The sequence below is a fragment of the Epinephelus fuscoguttatus genome, linkage group LG8 (genome assembly GCF_011397635.1).
Source record: "Epinephelus fuscoguttatus linkage group LG8, E.fuscoguttatus.final_Chr_v1".
Lineage (NCBI taxonomy): Eukaryota > Metazoa > Chordata > Actinopteri > Perciformes > Serranidae > Epinephelus > Epinephelus fuscoguttatus.
In genome coordinates, this window is record NC_064759.1 from 42892955 (window position 1) to 42915556 (window position 22602).

At 41.2% G+C, this 22602-nt stretch overlaps 1 protein-coding gene across 2 annotated transcripts in view; it reads left to right on the forward strand.

Moving 5' to 3' along the window:
• LOC125892854 (TGF-beta receptor type-2-like) overlaps window positions 1-22337 on the forward strand; it is a 62173-nt gene extending 39836 nt beyond the window's left edge. For both annotated transcript variants that reach the window (XM_049583167.1, XM_049583168.1), the window contains 7 exons: window positions 7042-7337; window positions 7449-7697; window positions 8648-8761; window positions 9078-9215; window positions 10218-10359; window positions 19691-19818; window positions 21143-22337. In XM_049583167.1, the coding sequence (XP_049439124.1) occupies window positions 7042-7337; window positions 7449-7697; window positions 8648-8761; window positions 9078-9215; window positions 10218-10359; window positions 19691-19818; window positions 21143-21403 (1328 nt within the window). In that variant the 3' untranslated portion in view covers window positions 21404-22337. The remainder of the gene's footprint in view (window positions 1-7041; window positions 7338-7448; window positions 7698-8647; window positions 8762-9077; window positions 9216-10217; window positions 10360-19690; window positions 19819-21142) is intronic.
• The last annotated feature ends 265 nt before the right edge of the window (window positions 22338-22602 follow it).

A 22602-nucleotide genomic window follows, 5' to 3' on the forward strand; every position in this document is an offset into this window, starting at 1 on the left:
AATGGAATTACATTGTCTTATATGTCTTACAATGTCTTTAACCTGTCACACAAGACCAAACAATGAGACCCTCTTATGCTGTTGGTAAACTGGTATTGGTAATTGGGTCTTACAAGGGGGAAAGGAGCACAAAAGGTTCCTGTATGCAGATGACATTGTATTTGTGATCAAGGACCTTATATTGTCAGTTTCTTATGCTGTGTCGACAATTGGATCATTTCAAATTTTAGGATACCAAATAAACTAGCAAAAATCTGAATCTGTATCAAGAGGATGGAATCAATCAACAATGACCACAATCCAGATTAAGTAGATCCCAGTGGGAATGAACCATATAGGAATTCTGATGTAGAAAATATAATTCAGTCAGGACCACTTTTGTCAAAGAAAAATGTATTTACATTGCAGTATGGCTCTGTTCTTGGGTCTCTCTGCCTTTTGTGGGCCTACACAGAAAGCCTAAGGCAGAGAGAGCACACCTCTCTGCCCCTCCAAGTGCTTATGTGGAAAGGCTAAGGCAGAGAGAGCAGTAGCAAAGACCTCCAGGAACAGAACAGAGCAGCATCAATGACAAACAGAAATGACATTTATAAGTCAGACACTACATGAAAAGGAGGAGCTGGGGTGGAGGCGGGTTACAAAGCGGCTTGCAGAGGAATCAGCAACAATAGGCACACCAAAGCAGTTTAAAAAGGGCACCCTGAATGAGATCTGCCAATTGGTTGCATTGAAAGGAATTTTGTGATCTATCAGCTGACTACCTTCTATCAATAAGCTGATCCATCAGATAATTGAGCTGCTTGAGATCAGCTGATGTAGCTGGGATGTGAAATGAGCTTGACATTGTGTCCTGCCTGAACTAACGCTATGCTCAATTCTCTATTAATATGGCTCCTTTAATTAAATAAATGCATATTTAGGCAAAAGAAAATTACTGAATCTCAGCCTGTAGAGAACTTAAGATGGTAGTTTCTCCACATTTCAATTACATTTCTATCATGATACCAGTAACTGAATATTCAAACAATATAAGAAAACAAACAAAGCTACTCTTCCATATAACCCCTCCATCTGTATAGGGAAAAAAAAAGGTATTTCAGTGGGATACATGGTTGGCAAAAGGTATTTGTGTTGTCAGTGATCTCAACAGAGATTGCTCATTTACTTCATTTGAGGACCTTAAAGAACAAATATTTCTAACTGATAGAGCAAGCTTCTGGAAGTATTTACAGCTGAGGAGCAATGTAGGTTCTGTGTTTTGACTGAAAAGGGAAGAGGAAAAAGATAAGGTTCAAGAGTTTCTAAATTCTCCCCATACTCAACACTCTGCCTCAATCTTTTACAAGAAATTGTCTCATATTAAACCTCTATGTGTAAAAGCCAAAGACTAATGCAGCAAAAGAATCTTGATTGCGAGATTAGATAAGATTTATGGCAGGATGTGATATCAAATGTAGGTTGGACTACATGGGATGCCAGAACTTTAGCCACTATAAAATAATCATACATATATGTTATTATACACCCCTGAAACTATTTAAAATGGGCTTAACCCAGCACAATACAGGTTGGAAATGTCACTAAGATGTGGGCAAATTTCTCCATGCTTTATGGGACTTCTCCACGGTCAGGGTCATAGCCAGGGTTTAGAGGAGGTTGATTAGACCTTATTGATTACATTACATTATAATGCTTGAAGAATGAAGGGTTTGAATTATTGCATGTGATTATTATCAAATTCTAGGCTAGCAGGAGTAATGCAACAACAACAAATAAATAGTAGATGACACAAATATATGAGGTCATGTACTCTTCAAATAAGTGTCCTCGCGGATGCAACTTGCGCTTTCTTCATCTACTTCGTCGCCACTGCTGTACACAATATAAAAACTACAACACCCATAATTCATGTAGGAACTGCTGCAGCCAAAGTGCAGCCGGCGGGAGCTGCAGGAAGACTCAACCATCATGATCAGTTTTTAATGTTTTATCAGGCAATAACTAGTACTCCAGACCCCAGCTCTTGTGTACTTTTCGGGACAATTAGGGCAGGATTTGGGATTCGGGTCCCAAATTTTTCGGGATGTCTGGTCACCCGAGGCCATGTCCACGGTATGACCTTTTCAGAAGGTGGCACTGAAAAATCTCAAAAGGTGACTGAGTCAACCAGAATCCCCACAACTATGTCTATTAGGAACTAAATCTCTTGTGCCACCAGGCCTTAATAAAGCAGAGGTGGGATTGACAGTAACAGGTTTAAGGTTTAAGGCCTAGTCTGTTTTTTTTCAAATGCGTTTCATTCGTCTGTCATCCAAAAAAATCGTAACACAGAGAATCCTTGCACACTGAATCAGTTATTTTTGTCCTATGTGTTGTGAAAAATTTGCAATATGTGACAAAATTAAAAGACACATTCCTCCCTTGCTTCTTCCACTAGAGTTATTTCTCTATCACCACTCCCCTTCCCATGTTTTTCATTTGTCACTGCAGCTGCATGAAGGGGCGGAGCTGTCCTCCGTCTCTGTCTCCACACTGTCTCCCTCTCTGTGTGCCGTCCACATCTTCCTCCTCGTCATCATCCTCCTCCTTAATATTACTATCTGACCTGTTATGGGGGCATGGCAGCATGTTGACTGCAAATAGAGCTGAAAAATACTGGGCTGCTGAAGCAGATAAAGCTACCCTACAGAGATGGGGGACTCGAGTCACATGACTTGACTCAAGTCAGACTCGAGTCGCAAATATGATGACTTGCTTGACTAATGCTGATAAAAGACTCGACTTGACTTTGACTTCGTATTCATGACTTGAGACTTGACTTTGACTTGAGACAGATGACTTAAAAGGACTTGGCTTTAATTCAATATTAAAGGCACGCTAAGCACCATTGGGCGTCACTTCTGTTTATGTTCAACAATGTTATCAAACACAACGGAGCTACTCACATTTGCAACTAAAAATAGTTTTGTGCAAGCAAAAGAAATCATTCAGGAGCATGCTGTGCGAGTACAAATTTCAACCAGCAGCAGAAACAAAGGGTGAATCCTGCCAGTTGTGGGTTGAACGGGGGTCACAGACAGGAATACGGCGGAGCACTCTGGCCACCGTGTAACGGTTTACCGGCGACCGAGAAGCCTGGCGCCAGGTCCAATAATTTCCTCTTCACTGGTGTCATGACTGCCCAGAAGTACCTGAACAGCCAAGCCATGGCGACACACAGGTATGTGACGTGTCAGAGGAGAAACAAGCCGTTCACATTTCTCTCTTTGTGGCAGGTAACGGTCCACAAACCTCACCGCACTTTCGGGACTGTTCCTAACTTATCAGAGGAGAAGGGTGGCTGGTTGATTTTTATTTTATTTATTTATTTTATTTTGATCCCCCCCTGTAGCCACAAATATTTTTCCTTGAGCTTTTCGAAGTGACTGGTGGAAAATTCATGACCCTTCACCATGAATTAGATTTTTAAAATTTAGCTGAGTTAATCCGATGAACTCAGCTAAGCGTGCCAGGTGACCCAACTACAAAAGCCAGTGGACTAAAGACATCCTTTGTGTCTAATAGTAGAGCAGTAGGCCCAATGCAGCCCTGTGTGTGTGTGCTGGGCCCTTACCACACACATGATGGAGGAGAGGGTGGCTCCAGAGGAGCCTTTGTATTTTGTTGTTTTCCTATTTAATGTTATTTAAAATTTTCACTCCGCTCCTAAATTTCTTTCTATGCTCTATTGCTAAAAGATTGCTAAAAGGTTAGCATAGAGCCCTGTCATTATAGCCTGTAGCTCTAACTGCCTCTCTGGGCACCACGTTCATGTGTGTGTGCTTGCTTTTGCTGGTCTTGCACTGGCTGGTTGGTGTAGCCTGGACCCAAATGTTTTTGTTGCCATTTGCGGAGCCTGGGCTGTCTACAGAGACCGGACTTTTTCACAGCATATTCAGAGGACATGTAGCTAGCGGATTGTGAGGAGATGTTTGCTGTATGTGACATATGACTTGACTTGTGACTTGCTTGACCTGAGCAATGACTCAACTTGCTTGACTTATAGCAGGGACTGGACTTGACTTGCTTGATTCTCACCACAACTAACTTGGGACTTGCTTGAGACATGAAGGTAAAGACCTGAGACTTGCTTGTGACTTGCACATGTGTGACTTTCCCCCATGTCTGCTACCCTAGTACTAAGCACTCACTGGTTGTGAATACTATCAAGGTCCACTGAGGGGTGGCCGGCAAGAACAATCCAAAGTCACTTATTTCTCATTTGCCTTTATTTAGTGCCACACAACTAACACAGGCTCAATTCTCCATATATGTTGTGGTTATACCCGTTTGTGTGGTTCTGAAAGTACCTAAATTGCAATCAAATAAATGCTGTCTATAATGTTGCAAATAAACCAAGAAAACTTTGAATAACAAATCATTCAGCACAGCATTCAGCATATCAATAGCAAACTTTGATAATAATTGACACGAGTTAATAAACCACCAATAAACAGATCAGGCACACATTCTCAAAGCATCCCTTAGGTGAGAGAAACATTGTTATGACAATACTGCCCTCTATTGGTGAAGAAGGTAAATATCAGTTTGACCTACTTTCACTCAAGCTATGGCCACCCAGCGCCTCAATATCTGTACTCACTTAACTCAGCGCAATAGGCTCCAATGGAGAGTAATTTTTATCGAGTGACAGTGGCAAATATCATAACTATATGAACACTCTAGAATGACTAATCATTATCTAAAAAGGACATGCAATATCCAGACTTGGGTCTTGAAGTGAATCTCAATAAATGTGCAATTAAGTTAAATGAAACATAGTATCCTCATCTATAACCACCTTTAACTCACTGCAAAGTCCTGCATATTGTGCCCGTTCCCACCAATGGTCGGACTTACGTTTTGATACACGCGCACTATAATGTCCACAATGTCAGTCCAAGTCCAACAAGGGGAACACCATTAGAAGGGGGCCACTGTTTAGATTACCGAGCTTCGCAGTAGACAGTCAAAGTGTTCTGATCTAAGAGGGGTAGGGCATAACCTTGCTGTGTGGTTATTGGTGAATAGTCCAGGTAAAGCAGATGGATGCTGACAGAGAGAGGTGGTATTATATTATCCAGTCCAGTCTGAATGCTGCACAAAGTGATGGCCTTTTTTACAAGTGGGGATGCACCTGTCAATTTAGAATAATTCTGATTCACTAACATACGCAAAGTGGTAAGAACAAAGTTGGCCGGTGCACACGTGTCATGAATGTGACAATTATTTTGAGAGCACACTTATTCTTTGCGGAAAGTTTTCTACCAGCATATCAATGAATGAGGCCCAACTTACCCTTATGTTGTGTGGGAAACAGCTTGCACTGTGTTTAGAAAAAAACGCCAATTATCGACTGAGTTGCTGTTACCACCAGTAGGTGTCAGTGAATCAAGCAGGACTAAAATCTGAAGGATTACAAATGGAATTTTGGCTAATGTGCGCTGCACATATAACAGGTTTATCAATAGCCAAATGTAACAGACTTGTTGTGTTGGAAATTTAAATTTACACATAAATTCTGTGTGCACCTGACACTCTTGTCCTAAGTAATCTGAAACTAATTTACCAACAAAAAGAAATAACAGAAACATTTTAAAAAATAAATTTAGAATAACTTGTGACTTCGCTTGTAAATCCTAACTAAGCAAAGCTACTGCTAAAACTACTGATCAGTTCTCTGCAGTGGAAGCAGACACTTGAAAAGCAGAGTTTGCATTAACAGACTTGTAACAGTCCCGAAATGAATACTACTCTTATTCTCCAACAGTGCTTTGTCCCCATGGAACATGTCCCCATGTTACAAAAACCTCTACACTCACCTTAATGCAGATAGACAGGAAAATCCCTGCACATGCTAAGAGGCAAAAAATGAGATGACAGCAGAATTATGGCTCATGTTTATAGTGTTCAAGACATTCAGCACATGCTATATTACTAACTGTTCATGGCTGACTTTTATGATTCAGTTCAAAGTCAGCAAGAACCCACAAGCAGTTTAACTCTTAGATGGTTAAATACCTGCCAGTAGCTAAATACAATTCTGGCACGTCATAAACACTATGTCACTATGTCACTGTTTACGCACCAAATTCAACCATAACTTCACCCTCAAAATCGACGGCTTCACAGTATCCACCTCCCCTCACATCCGAAATCTTGGCGTCATTCTCGAACAGTCCCTCTCCTTCCAACCAGCACATTAAACACATAACCAAAACAACCTTCTTTCACCTCAAGAACATCGCCCCCCTCCATCCATCCCTCTCCTCCTCAGCTGCAGAAACCCTCATCCACGCCTTCATCACCTCCGAAAACCCTCAATAAGCTCCAGTGTATCCAGAACTCTGCTGCTCGGCTGCTCACCCACTCTCACACCCATGACCACATCCCCCCTGTTCTCCATAAGCTCCACTGGCTTCCCATCCCCCAGAGAATCCACTTCAAAATCCTCCTCATAACATACAAAGCCCTCAATAACCAGGCCCCACCCTATCTGCCTGAGCTCCTCCATCATCGCACTCCCACCCGCACACTCCGCTCTGCCGATGCCAACCTCCTGTCCCACCACACCCGGACCAAGCACAAATCCTGGGGGGACAGGGCCTTCTCCATTGCTGCTCCCACCCTCTGGAACACACTCCCCAAACCCATCCGAGACTCCTCCTCTCTCTCCATATTCAAAACATCACTCAAGACTCACCTATTCAACACTGCTTACAATCAAATCAAGTTTCTTCTCCTCATTTTTTTTCTTTTTGTGTCCCTGAATTTGTAAAGAGTCTTTGAGTGTCATGAAAAGTGCTATATAAGTATAATGTAGTATTATTACTATTATTATTAGTGTATGTGTTTATCCAGTAGTCTAAATCTTGTTTGTAGTCCAACATCAATCCTCCTATTTGATTTCATTTAATTGTGTGTTGCTTATGATACTCTTGGTCTCAGGCCAAGTACTTAAATAACCTTTATATTCATTTCATCTTCCATCTTCTTTTACAGTTGTGGATCCAACTCCGGACAATCCCTTGGTATCGGTGATTCTGGTGAGCCTGCTTCCCCTGCTGGTGATGGGGATTGTAATTGTGGGAATGTTCTACTGGTACAGAGCCTATCGGCAACGCATGAACCAAGAATGGGAAAGCAGCATTAAGAAGCGCAAGCCAAAAGCTGGAGGCCTTGACTGCAGCGATGCCTGCGCCATCATGATGGATGATGATCGGTCAGACAGCAGTTCAACGCATGCCAACAACCTGAACCACAACACTGAGCCATTGCCTATAGAGTTGGATCTGCTGGTACAGACTAGTATAGTATTTCAGAGTTGTTTTGTGGAGCTTTTCTGCTCTAAGCCATTCTAAATGAAATTCTAATTAAAAACAATTAAAAAACTTTTGATCCTGTCCCAGGTGGGAAAGGGACGCTTCGCCCAGGTATACAAGGCTAAACTGAAGCAGACCACATCAGATCAGTTCGAAACAGTAGCTGTGAAGATCTTCCCCGATGAGGAATACGCATCCTGGAAGAACGAGAAAGACATCTTCTCCAATACAGACCTTCGACACGAGAACATTCTCCACTTCCTGACAGCTGAGGAGAGGAAGGTGGAGAAACAGTACTGGCTCATCACTGCCTTTCACCACAGGGGAAATCTCCAGGTGAGACTGCCACCATCAGGTAACCAAACATGAGGGGGGTAGTATTTGCAGATTTGTACTTCTGTGTCGAATCGATGCTGTAGCCTGACGTGCATGTCCCCAGATGTAACTACATGTCGCGGTGACGCAGACCTCCTGTCTATTTTTGTAAGACGAAAACCATTTCCCTCAGTGGAAACAAAGCTTTTATTGACTTTTATTTCATAGATAAGGAACAATAAATTGTGGAGACAAGAAAGCCCCCACAGAATAGCATTTTAACTCTTGTATGTGATTTATCCTGGCCCCATATGAGTATAGGAAATCTCCGCTTTTTGTTATGCAAATTTATACAATATAAAATGCCATAGGCTTATGCTAATAATGTTAGCATGTTGTATTTGTTTGGAAAACGTGTTTAGTACAAGACAGTTGTTGTCAGTGAACCTTGTGAGTTGTAATGGAGCCTAATTATGTAACATTACCTTTGTTAAATGTTGCTGTTGTCACTGACCTCACATGAGAAAAGGAAATCTCCGCTAGCTACTAGGCTAATTAAAGCAATTTTAAATTCCAAAGGCATGTGCTAATAACATTAGCATGTTGTTTTTGTGGGGAAAATGTGTCTAGCAATGTGAATTCTTATAGTGAAGCCGATTTGTGTACTTGTGTTTGAAATTGTCTCTATGAAGCCATGTGTTTACATGTTTTTTTTTAATTAACTAAACTTTACAACACTGACTAGTGTTTTGGAGGTGTGACTGCAGAGTGATGCAGACACACCACTGCACAAGTATAAACAGTGTAGGCCATGTGCGTAGGCTCTGCATAGAGCTAACAAACAAGTACAAATCCGCTTTATTCATGGTGTGACTGGCGATTCCCATGGTAGATACTCTTTTTCATTCATATGTTTCAGCATTAACCTGTTTTTAATTCATAATTCTGCTAATCATCCCTCTGCTCACCAGGAGCACCTGACACGTAATGTGATAAGCTGGGAGGAGCTGCAGGTATTGGGCAGGTCTCTGGCCCGAGGTGTTGCCCACCTTCACAGTGACCGCCTCGTCTGTGGACGTCCTAAGGTAGGACTGTGTGAACACATCCATGTGACAGTTGATAAACAGCATTTCAGGGGTGAAAATCTATACTTCCCATAATAACCACTGTCATTGTCAAAATAGCCATAGAAAGAAACAGTTTAGACACTGTTTTACCCTAATAATGATCAGATCAGATTAGACACAAAGTCTAAAGCCTCACTGACTCTCCCTCAAAGTGTAATCAACACCGGTATTGTTAGTATGAAATGTCTTTATATAATGTGTATACACAAATTTCTATGTGCTCTTTTTATTTAATTATTATTTTTAAACCCCAGTACTTCCATTGTGCTTAAAGGTTCCCATTGTCCATCGAGACCTGAAGAGCTCCAACATCCTGGTGAAGAACGACCTGACATGCTGCCTGTGTGACTTTGGCCTTGGACTTCGTTTAGACAGTAGTCTGTCTGTGGATGACCTCGCCAACAGTGGACAGGTCAGATGAAAAGACACTTAAGAGACTTAAGAGTTTCTACTTTGAAAACGCTTATAGTTAGAGCTGGCTCAGGCTCACCTTGGACCAGCCCCTAGTTAAGCTAATATAGGCCTAGTCTGCCAAGGGACCTCCTGTGATACACTGAGCCCCTTCTCTCCTTCTCTCCCTCTCACTCTCAGAATCTGAAAAGTTGGTTCTTCTTTATTTGGCAACATTCATGTCCTCTTTCTGCATATCACTAATTCATCTTCTTCTCTTGGCTGGATGTGGTGGTGGATGGGTCCAACGATTTTCATCTGGGAGGCCAGTGTTCACTTCCCGTGAGATTGTAAAGCCAAACCTTGTCATTTTTTTCTAAACCCAACCACGTGTTTTTGTTGCGTAAACCCAATCATGTGTGTTGACAGAACGTAGCCACGTGCATTTGTTGTAGAAGGAGAACAAAAAAAAAAAGTTTTACATTGTTGTACGGACTGTATGCAAACTGTACATGTCCTGTAAAAATAGAAGTGTATTTTGAAAACAGATAATGCATGTTACAGGCAGAAGTTGACGCAGCATCCAGAACATCAACAACAAACACACCCAGGGTACCGTGCACATTATAAGTCCATGACCAAAGGACAATATGTGACAAGGTCAGAGTGATAATGTGTTGGCAACCCACCAGCAACATGGAAAATTTCATAGTGTATTTTTTGATGTTGCATTACAAAGTAAGCTCAGCTGTACTCAGTACAGTAGTTGATGTGTACAATTTGATTACATGCATCAAACAAGTGTGGCCTTGCATCTTGACTAAGATCCAATAATGAATGATGTAAGGGGGTGAGTCAGGTTTATTGACAGTCAGCGATTGACTGTTCCAACAACAACAAATCACAAGCCAGACGATAGAAGAGGGTCAACATCACACACAGGTGCAGAAACAAGTGTATTCCTACGCTCAGTGTATGTGTGCGTTCTTGTGAGCTAACACCTCCTGGTATCTCTGTATTGCAGGTGGGTACGGCACGTTACATGGCTCCTGAGGTGCTGGAGGCCCGACTGAATCTGGAGAACATTGAGTCCTTCAAACAGACCGACATTTACTCCATGGCACTTGTACTTTGGGAGATGACATCGAGGTGTGAAGCTATTGGAGGTCAGCGCATGCACACACACACCACAAATACATATATTCCATAATTAAATGTTTCAGGCAAGGGTGCATGATATGATGTCATGTCACACGCAAGCACACACTTACACAGAGAGCAAAACAATTCTACTGAAGTGAAGTGCCAACTATTGAGACTCAACAGTGACAATACATGGCCAGAGTTTTGGGTTATCGTAACAAGTTCAGCAGCTGATCTGTCTGACCGGTAGTCCTCAGTCCTCTCATGTAGCAGCGGAGGTAGCATGTGAAGATGTGTGTAAGGTATTTGTAATATGATATGATAATCTGACTGCTTAGCCTCTACTCCTGTTGATAATGAACTCCCTAAACTCCTACGCCCAGCTGCAGAAACATCTAAATGAAAATATTTACCTGGGGACAAGGTGTACACTACTGGAAACTCAACTTACAATGTTGTTATAGAAATTATTATCTATTTACACGTCCAACTTATTCATTCATTCATTCATTCATTCATTCATGGAGTTAATTTCTGGATGCCTGTCTATTTCTAAGTCCAATATTCACTCTTCTTCTAGCTGTTTTTTGGCCTTAACAAAATTCTGACTGTATGTGACTCTTCAGCTGTTGAGTGATCCACTAATACCATGTTTACTGGTCCAACACATTCTCACTCTGACCTCGTCACATACCGATGTTTGGTCATGGAGTTTCCTAGCCTGGTTCCAGACCATAGACCCCGCCCACTCAGCTGAGTAGGCTTGCATCTCTGGTCTGGCATACTGCAGTGAATTTGCGATTTATCTCGTCCAAACGATGGACGGACCAATGAACGCCAGGGGTGGGGGCGGGTCTAGCGAATAGCCAATCAGCGCCATGCTGATGTCAAGCTGTACACCGGTGGGTAACTGGTGAGGATAGCAACAATGGCGGCCACTACAGATCCTACAGACCACATTAACGATGCTATCGAGGTATTTCGCCACTACTCACGTTAATGGAGGACCAAATTAAGGAAGCTGCTAAACTGGATTTAACGGCGATGCAGCTGGGCGTGCACGACGACGGAGACATTTTTAACGGGCAATGCTTGCTTGTTTTCGGCACCCCCGATGCATGGATACTAATGATGTCAGATTCTGGGTGAGTCGTTGATCTCTACTGATTGGTTAGGGAAAAATCAAATTCCCACCCTTTATAAATCGCCTTCAATGGAGGCGATGTCAGACTGAAGGTTCTGGGAGCTTCAGTCTGACACTCAGGCTAGGAGTTTCCATGTCGAGATATACCGTGCAAAGTAAGCTGGCTGCGTTTGGCTGTTGATGTTCTTGAACTCCGCGTCAACTTCTGCCTTTTACTGTAAATGCATTGTCTATTTTCAACACTTCTGGTTTCACAGGAAATGTACAGTTTACTTACAGTCTCTTTCAAAATAAAAGCACTACGTTAGCACAACACCACAAATTGACATTTTTTTCCTTCAACATCAAACACACATGGTTATGTTTAGCCAACTCACATTTTGAAAAAAAAGAACAGGGTTAGGCTTTATAATCTTAAGGGAAGCCAACACTGGCCTCCTGGGTGAAAGCAGAGATATTGGATAGAGGAGATACCCCACCGTAGGCTTATCCAATGTTAAGAAAATGGTTACTCTTCCAGTCTCCTAAGTGGGCGTGGTTAGCTCTCCCTCCAATCAGAGCCTGTTCTCCCTCAACCCCCCCCCCCCCACACTTTATTAATCCCCGAGGGGAAATTCAATTTTTCACTCTGTTGTCAATTACAGCCAGGTCCGAACACACACATGCACAAACTGGACCTGAGATGATGAGAGATACATGAGATGAGGGATGTCAGAGTGGGCTGCCCATGGCAGGCGCTCTGAGTGGGTGGGGGGTTCGGTGCCTTGCTCAGGGGCACCTCGGCAGTGCCTAGGAGGTGAACTGGCACCTCTCCAGCCACCAGTCCACGCTCCATATTTTTGGTCCGGACGGGGACTTGAACAGGCGACCCTCCGGTTCCCAACCCAAGTCCCTATGGACTGAGCTACTGCCGCCCCAAAAACCCCTGAAACCACCAGGCAGCGTTAAACAGTAACACCGACTGGTCGTGTATCCGTGTAGCCGATGTGAAAGGATGGCTATTTTCGTTGCCGTTTGACACCGGAAGTCATTGTCATTGGATTTATTTCACTTAGGATTTGATGAAACTGACAATGGAGGTCTTACCAGCTTTAGTATTTTCGTTTAGGAGAGTGAGAAAACAGTCAGTATTTCACACTACCATAGGACATGGTATGCACATCCACTGCTCAGAAAAGAAAAAAAAAATCTTAAAATTAACCTTAAAGAAAATTATGTACTGACGTTTTTGTTTTAGTTATGACAAACATGATAAACACTAAAGGCAAGAGTGATTATCGGAATCCAATCTGGGCAGATATAGATAATAGACAGGTCCGTATGCAAGATACAGGAATACATAATATGGGTAACATCAGTTATGATATTTTACTTAGTCAAGATCATGTCTGTCTCAAGTCTGTCTCACGTCATTTCAAGGAAACCTTTTTTCTCCTCCACAAATTTCAAGGAGCACTTTCATCCATTTCCTCTCAAATAAAAGTGAATACATTCTCTGCATCCTGGTTATCCTACATGATCAGTGTTGGGGGCAATGCATTACTTTTGTAAGGTGTTACAGTAATATATTTGTTACTTTTAGCAAATATAATGCGTTACCAACATAATATTATTACATTTACAGTGTCACTTAACATGTTACCACCCGAAATACACTGTGCATTGTCATTTATTCACACTGATCCATACAGCTCACTTCCACCAGTGCACCACCAGACAAAAAGATTATTACGTCTTGCCATGTCATCACAGACTACATTATAGAGGGGTGTCAGTGATCAGCACAGCTGAGTCATGTCGTACTGTATGTTTTCATGTTCAGTGTGTTTCCATTAGTAAAACGACGTACAACATCTGTTGTAGCCTTGTGTCCTAAGGCTGCATGAAAGCAGCGGGGATAAGGATCTGGCCTACAGTTCATATTTTTTCCTTGTCCTGATTATCGGCACATCTGGGTGATGTATATGTTGGATATGTTTCCATTCACATCCCCTGAAGCTGCAGAGCAGCACAAGCACACAGTCCTGTTCTTATGCATAACTCTCTCTCCGGCAGGTGGGTCTTCCAGCGCTGGTGTTTTAATCTGCACTCATCATAGTAACTGACTTGCACGCCAATTTTGTTTGTTGTGCTAACCTCAACATTTTTTGTATTGTGTTTCATATCATTGGCCCACAAACACTGATCCGTATGTCAGAATTATCAGAGTTGAGCCTCCATGTGTCCAAGGCTATCTGTTAATTTAAAAAGGTCTAGGCTATTTAATTGCTGTTAGTATTTTTTTTTTTTTCATTTTTATACAAAGTGGTAACCACTGTATGTTAATGCATGAATGGGTCTGACCTGTGCAGCACTGGATTTGAATTGAGCTGTAATAAACTGGAGCTCCCTTGCTTTGGTTACCTGCTGTGAAACAACATGACACTCATCCATTTAAAATGAACATTAGTTCTTCTGAGGTGATTTTGATCAAAGTAACGCAAAAGTAGTGTAATAAGTAACTTATTACTCTACACAGATAGGAATGTTGTAAAGTAACTCATTGATTTCAAATGAAGGATGCATGCTGTAAAGAGATCCAGGCTACTGTTTTCTGTTATGCAGTGACAGGGGGTTTGGGTGTCAACAGGGGGTCTGATGATCATGTCTGTCAGACTGCACCTCGACCTCAGCTCCAGGTCAGCAGCAGGCATCTTAGGAATGTCTGATATATGAGGGAGACAATCTCAACTCTGCTGTTGCCCTTCTTTGGGCAAGAATCAGGGAGAGAGAGGAGGAGTGGGTACTATACCTGTTTCAGCTGTGTGTGTGTGTGTGTGTGTGTGTGTGTGTGCGCGCACGTGCGTGTCTGTCTGTCTGTCTGTCTGTCTGTCTGTCTGTGTGTGTGTGTGTGTGTGTGTGTGTGTGTGTGTGAGAGAGAGAGAGAGAGAGAGAGAGAGAGAGAGAGGCTTCTATGCCTTTCCAAGAATAAGAATTAGAATAAGAATATCAGAGTATGGACATTTTCATTCTCAGGCGGGAATCTTTGTAGGCTGCAATGAACTTTGTCAGCCTACTTGGTTGGAAGTTTTTTTCTTACAACAACACTTTTCTTCTTTTTCTTCTGCTCTTTGCCTCAGCACACAAGTAAATTTCATATGCATTTAATTCACTGAGCCTTTGCCTCACATGACTAACAAATTAATAACAATATAAAGCAGGTGTGTTTTACAAAGTCAGCAAACACATGGACACTGGACCACAAGGCACAGCCTGTTGTACACACGTAGAATATTAAATTTTAACAGAAGATTATAAGATTGAATTCATAACCTTTTTTGAGCTCGAAAAGGGACTCCAATCCTATATGATAGGACAGTGTATCCTTTCTAAGTCCCTTTTCAGTCAGTTTAATGAGGGGGAATGACTGTAGCAACTCTTTCAGCTCTAAAATCTTTGGACTGGACAAAATGTCCTCACTTCCAAAAACATCCTCAGTCTTGACATTTAAAACCCAAATTAGATGTCACATAGTCTCTCCGGGTCCACCTCCGTCCCTCTGCCTAGTGGGCTTTTTTTAGACAGACATTTAGAATGAGACAGTCACATTCCGACGTGTGTGTGTTTATTTCAGAGAGAGAGGTATTTAGAAACCGAGGAAGAGAGGAGGTACTGCATGAATGCCCTAATCTAGCCGTGTTTCTATGTCTTAGTCTGGGATTGTGTGCATGTGTCTGTCCTGTCTCCACCCCAACAGCAGGGGACAAAATGAAGGATAGAAATACTACTCTGCCCTGGTATTGTTGTGCTCAGTTATAGTACATTCACACATTTTATTATTTTATTTACATATTCTGAATTAGCCTGCAGGGCAGGACACGGTCTACATTTTCTCTCTGAGTTGAGGGTTATGTTGGGTAATGGTGTTGGGTGAAGGGATTGCACTGTGCCAGGCTAAAGGCTGGTGAATGGAGACAGCCGCTGAGGGGGTGATTGCTATACTGCGATGGGGCTGGGGGACAGAGGACATTTCGGAGCAAAAAGAAGATTTTGATATTTTGACAAAAGTACTCATTCACTTTCTTGCTGTGCGAAAGATGAGAAGTTTGATACCGCTCTTATGTTTGTATGTTGTGTCAGGAGATGAAGCAAGGGGAGAATTCACTTAGCTGAGCATAAAGACTGGCAGCAGAGAGAAACAGCTGGCTTGGCTTTTTCAAAATCTCAAAACTGTGCCTACCTTTGGGTCTAATTTTATGAATGAACATGTTGTATATCGCTGTTGTTTCCAACCACAAACAGACAAGCAAAGAGACAACTACTTGCTGTAATTTCAACCAGCAGTGGTTCAGCACCAATCCAGTCTCACTCCAAAGTCATCGAAATCCAGCGTTTGGTCAATGACTTCCAGCATCAGACACAGACAAAAAAAAACCTCTCCTTTCATATTGGCATGACACATGGCCAGTTGCTGATACTGTGATGTACCTTGTATGTCATATGTTGATGTGGAAAGTCCATGACCAAATGTGGATATGTGACGAGGTCGGAGCGAGAATGTGTTGCTTTAAGGCCCAGACACAAATGGAAATAGATTCACCTGCTTGCAGCAAAAATTTTTGTCAACTGGTTTTAGCCTCCTAAAGCCCTGTCAAACTACAGAGCCCCAAAAGTCTTGAAGAGTGACTCATTTCTTTGTCTTGGGTGCACAAGATAAAACACATTTACCTCTCAGGACCTTAAGGGCTCTGTACACCACTAGCAGTATAGATGTTCAAATGTCACAGCACCCTGATGTGGTAGCCGCAAACCTGCCACAGCAAATCAGCCCACAGCTTCCTCTGGAGATGGGCCAATGCTTGGCTTGGATGAAGAGAAGGTTTTGTTTTGATAAGAGATTGTGGTTCATTAGAGTTTATGCAGGTTCATCTCTACTTGTTATGATGTAGTTTGTTTTGCATTGACGTGGGAGTTGTCTCATGTTATACACCTGTTGGGAGTTTAAGATCTCTTGCATGCCAAACATGGAGCTGTGTTTTCAAGATAGCAGATCCCAGACAGTGTAGCCAGCCATAGAGGTTTTAGCTAACCTCCAGGCCACAAAGGTTTCAGACAAATAATCTTAAAAGGAAGCTGTCATAAACCGCTCTCCACCCCACAGACTGGATATAGCAGGCCTTTAACCATGGGCCCCAGACAGCGAAGGGGAAAGTGAGACTGAGGCTCTGGTTGCAGTCTCTTGTGAAATATGTTCTCAAACCACAAATTAAATTCTTCTCATAGCTTTCAAATGCCCAGAACTGCTTTAGTTAAACAGGCAGCACTTCTTGTGTAGACTGCAGTAACAGTCTGTGTGTCTGTAAACTTCTCTAATGTCCCTGATATTATTCAGAAATATAAGAACAAGTGTATATGAGCTATATCTGCATCACAACACGAAATAAGACATTTTCAACTACAGTCATGTTTGAATGTGTACAAAGTGCTCCACCTCTTTTTATTTCTGTTTTCAACATTCTCAGTTTAGGTCAGCTCGTTGCTGGTCTGTGTTTCAGCTGTATCCAGCTCAGGAAAATGTGTGGTATTTATACCAGCTCCACAGCAGAAGATCTAAACAGCAGAGCACTGAGCACAATACCAGCTCTGGCACAAATAACCTCCAGGGGAATGGCTGAGGGATTGGGTTAGGGATGGGCTGGATCCTGTTTTAAAATGCTAAAAAGGGGGGAAGTTCCATATGTCAAAAACAGGAAGTGTGGGCTTGTAGACAGTTTCTCTGCACACAGTCCCAATCCCAGACCTCGAACTTCCTGTCCGGGGGTTCCACTCTAACTGTCCCACTTCCTGTGTTTGAGGACTCAGCAGTAGAGCCCACAGGGACTTGACTTAAATGAAACTACTGCAGCTTTTCTTTTCATTATACCCTCATACTAATTAACATGAACAACATATGTTATTTCTATTTATATTTGCAGCTGCTGAACCAGGTTATAGGCAGTGGGAGGATTGCAGGAAAAATAATCATACAATGAACATGATGAACACTGCAAAAATCCCATATCAAAAATTCAAGTGTTAATTTTGACAGCTGTTTTAGATATAGTCTATCTCTTGAGAAGAAAATGCTTTTTAATTTTTACTCTAAATGTTTTAGTCAACTTTTAGTCATTATGTTTTCAATATGTTTTTATCTTTAAACTAATTAAGTAAGGCTAATTCATGTATAGGAAATTAGAATCAAGGTGACAGGTTGTATAAAAATTTCATTTACACAATTTTTTTCTACAACTACAAATAATTTCTGCACAATTAGTCAAATTACTCCAGTAGTTTTTGACAGGTTTAAGGGGTGATTTACAAGCACACACTTACTGATCATCATTTGAAAAGCCCAACATCTCTCTACTCATGCTCTCAAAAACTTTGACACCACAAATAACTAATCTGAGACAATTAGGATTTGTACCCAGGTTCACTGTAGACTCTGAGTGAGACAGAGAAATAACTTAATTAAAGCCTGAATTTGTTCTTAATCTGCAACATGTTAGTCTGGAGGTTTAAACTCATGTCACTGATCTGAGTTCAGACTGTTTACTTACACAGCTACACTCATAGATAATATATATATATTTGAATATAATTATAAACACGGCCGTTCACTGCTATCAATGTCTGATAGTCCACCACTAACATTTTCAACACATCTTGTCTCGTTAGCAAAAATGCAACATAGATTTTGTCTTAGTTTGTATTATCAAGATTTGTTTTTAGCTCGTCATGGTCTTGTTTTCATTATAGTTTTTGTCAACGAAAAGTAACACTGGAGAGCATTTTAGATCTGAGCCTACTTTTGATTTAAATAAGCAAATCTGGCTGCCAGTGCAGTTAGTGATTTCTGACTTGAAAATATTTCTTAAAATAGGGAACGGTCAATTCCATTACAGCTGGGCAATCTTTATCTGCCCCTGAAGATCATTTGTTATTGTTGAAAGCTCCAGAACAGCAACTTAATGGACAGTGTGGAGAAATTATTGCTGTTTAAGGTCAGGAATGAATACTGAGTTTGATTTGATTAGAGAAAAATTCTGAATTCTTTTATCAATGTATAGTCAGTGTTAGTAAACCTTTACAGCCGAAGATATGTAAGAAGACAGATAAAAGGACTTGTTGTGTTTTACTGAGTACTAGGATTGCCTTCTAGTCCTGAGTGGTGCTTCAATTTGACAGTGAATATGAAACTCATTTTAGTGAGTACCCAGAGAAAAGCTCAGATGTTGCATATGTTTCGCACTAATAAGGTACACCATCAATACACAGTGTTTGATAGGTTGTGAAATATACAGCACATAGAAAGTGTTAAATGTAAGAACAAGACAGGGTACATAGAGCATGATGCTTGCACTTGTTGCTGGTTAGTTACATATAATTATCTGGCTTAGATGAGTAACAGAAGATGACTTTGCAGCAGCTAATGTCTCATTTTACAGAAATTGTGAGACCATAAGAGCTTGTCTTTGGGGCTGAAGACAGACTGCAGCTGTTGTGGGTTCAGTTTCATAAGGTCTGGACCCAATCCCAGAACTTTGTTTTTCATTTTTTAAGGTTTCAGCAACATGCTCTCTCTTTTTCCCTACTAGTTCTTCAGCATAGTAGTAAATAGTGAAAAAAAAATGACAGATTGTTATTTTAGTGTTCTGCACAGTCTGAGGTTGTAGCTAGTTGCTTGTTAGTGGGAGCAGATTTTTTCTGTTTTTAGAAAAGATCATTGTTCAAGTGCCATAGCAAGCATTTCCCGATGTAGAGACGTCATGAAAGACATTTTATTTTCTACTGTCAGCATTATTAATATTATTATTATTATTGTTGTTGTTGTTACCAGGGTTATTGATCTGTAGTTTGGAGTAGAATGTCCTCATACCAGGATGCGTTTACACTTTTGATCGTGTTAAAACAACGGGGCATCTGTTTCACTTCTTCCAAACACTTTTTTTTTTTTTTTTTTACCTTGAAATATTCATGGTGTCAGAAACCATGCCATAAAATGGGGCCTTGTTTGATATTCATGTTGAACTTGGCCAGCTCATCTTCATCTTCCTATCACCACATAGATACCAGGAAGTGCTGCAAATAACAGAATATGATGGCACAGACAACATGACATAATAGAAAAGTTATTTTCTGCACTTGAGACTCAGTTAATGATGTGCACTGGGCTGTGTTTGTGTTTGCAGAGGTGAAGGACTATGAGCCTGCGTACGGCACTAAAGTGCGAGAGCACCCCTGTGTGGAGAGCATGAAGGATAACGTGCTAAGAGACAGAGGAAGACCTGAGATCCCCGACACCTGGCTCAGACATCAGGTCAGACCTACACTGAGCTGCTAGACCAACATACTGTTCACACAGATACTAACTGTAGCATGGATACACTGTTATTTTTCATTTTGTAGGAATTCTTTTAAATATATTTTTTATTTTTTCATAGACAAAACATTAGTATTGTTACTGATAGTGTTGTCCCTTGGTTCCTTCCTCGATGAAAATGAGCCATCAACACTGAATACAGTCTTCTATGAATGTGTGTGGATACGTTCACAGAGAAATGCTTTCGACTTTATTTTTTTTAACCTTTTTTATCTCTATATCTTTGAAATGTGGTTGTGGTGTTTGTACTTATTTTAGATATATATTATATTTTAGAATATATAGAATATATTAGATGCACAGTTTGTACCACACTTTGTTCCATGTCTGGTATTTTGTGTTGTGTCTGTTTATAATAACTTATTTGTATCTTGTGTTGCTGCCTATGTTAGCTGGGACTCACTTGAAAAAGAGATTTATAATCTCAATGGGAGCTAATACCTCAATGGGAGGTGATAAAAAAAAATCTCTTACGTGCATGAGCATTCTTCCATTCCATTATGTTAGTTTTTAATATGATATGTTATGCAACTCTTCCGGCTGGATCATTGTAATCAAGGAGACGCCAGTAGAACAACTTTACAATGATGTCATTTTAATTAAGATACACAGTATCCTAAATTACAGTTCTCACCTGCTCCACCAGAAAATTACCATGTAAGATCAAAACTACAAGTTTTGAGCAATCTTTTTCTTCCTGCAGCTATCAAAGCTTTGAATAGGTGAAGCCATCTGTAACCAGTGGTGTAAGAAGTACTCAGTCCCTTTAAGTTGATGCACCAATACAACCTGTGGAACAGAATGCTGGTCATACCAAACAATAGACTGGCAAGTGAGATTTTCAGATGGGATCTCTCAGTAGGAAGTGAATGGGCATCTACTATAGATTCATCCTGCACTAAGATGTGACTTTGATCAGCTTTGTGAAGCCTGAAACACACTTGCTGCTGCTTGTGGTTTTGATTTTGAGAGTTGAGCTGCTTCTTCCTGTTGGCTAAAAAGGAGCTTAAAGCTGGGATTGCCACTTGCAGCTATATGTTTTGTTTCTTATTGTGAAATCTTAATCTGAAAAGTAGCTTGTAGGTCAACTTATTAAGGGAATTAAGTCAGGGGGAGAAAAACACTGGTTATTTGGTTATGTGTAAATGGCCATATAGCATTCAAATAATTTGGTTGAGAATATGCTACATTTACCCAAACAGTTCACAGAATTTTGTTTAGTGTGTATTCTTACATTCCTGCTCTCTTCCTCTGTCTACAGGGTGTGGCAGTTATCTGTGCCACCATCATGGAATGCTGGGACCATGACCCAGAGGCCAGACTTACCGCCCACTGTGTTGCTGAACGCATCTCCGAGTTGGAGGATGAGATGGACAAACTGTCCAGCTGCAGCTCCTCGGCAGAGAAGATCCCAGCGGAGCTGAAGATCCCAATAGAAGTGGGGATCCCAGGGGATGAGGTGAAAATCACAGAAATACAGGACATCATAGCTGTGGACTGCTCTGTGAGTGATGAGAAGTGAGCAGAAGCTCTGCATCTTCATGGACTCTGAGGGAGATTTTCCAACAAGGGCACTTGTTCTGCTTTGATGAGATTGAAGGCAAGAATCTCAGTAGTGATGTCCAGGAGTTGAACTCCTGCGTCCCAGGACTTGGAATTGTGTCACAGTGTCATATCTTATTCTAGGCCAGCAAAGAGGGACTCTTGTATTTCACCACTTCTGAAATGTAACAACTTGCCTCAATCAGCTAAAAAGCTAAAGAGCCAAAAAGCCAAAGTTAACTGGAAGCTTCCAAAGATGTGCTGAGCACAAAGACAGTGTTTTTTAAGAGTTAGACAGGTTTCCTTCTGACAAAAAGGTCACTCTGTGTATGAAAGAAAAAACAGGCCAATAGCTATCAAACCAAAGACTTCTGATTTGCACTTTACCAGGTGATACTTATGCATTACAGATGTTTGTTCATACTGCCTAACATTTTGGAGCTAAGGGGAGTTTGTGCCTGTTAGTGTCTTTGTGTGTCTGACTTTGAGCCAAAATGTCAGCAGAGATGTCGCCTTAACGCTACTGATGCTGCGGACTCCATCCTTACCAGCAGCAATCCAAAGGAATGTGTATGTGTGTGAATGAGAATGTGTGCATTTGTTTGTGTAATCATATTGTTTTTACCCAGCTATACTTAAACCCTGTTTGAATGAACAAGCACAATGTACATAGAGACAATAACTGTACAGAGGAGACAAAAAGGGAATGTAATCCCACTACTTAGCTTTGAATGCAAATTAAAAGACTTCACAGATATGTATTTTTAAAAAAAGATAGTATATGTTTTCTGTCATAAACATCAGGAAACTGAGGCGTGTGCCAAAGATCCTTTACCCTGCCTTACATACAGTATGTGTCATTTGTAAAATATTGTACATCTTTTATGAATTAAAGATATTTCTGTATACTGAGATTCTGTTCTTACTCATTCTGTCATTCAACCCAACCCAGTGCAAACAACTGAAGATCATGTTCTGAGTGCAGTGGAATTTCTGGTAATACTTTATATGATGCCCAAGTCTATAATGCATTATGATTATAATCTGATTATTGCACTGTATAACTAAAGCTGACTAGCTGGCTAAGGAAACATACTGTGCACTCCATAAACAGCTGGCAGCACAAATGAACCAGCTGCTGATGGATGGGATCCATCCAGAGTTGATGACCCAGGGACA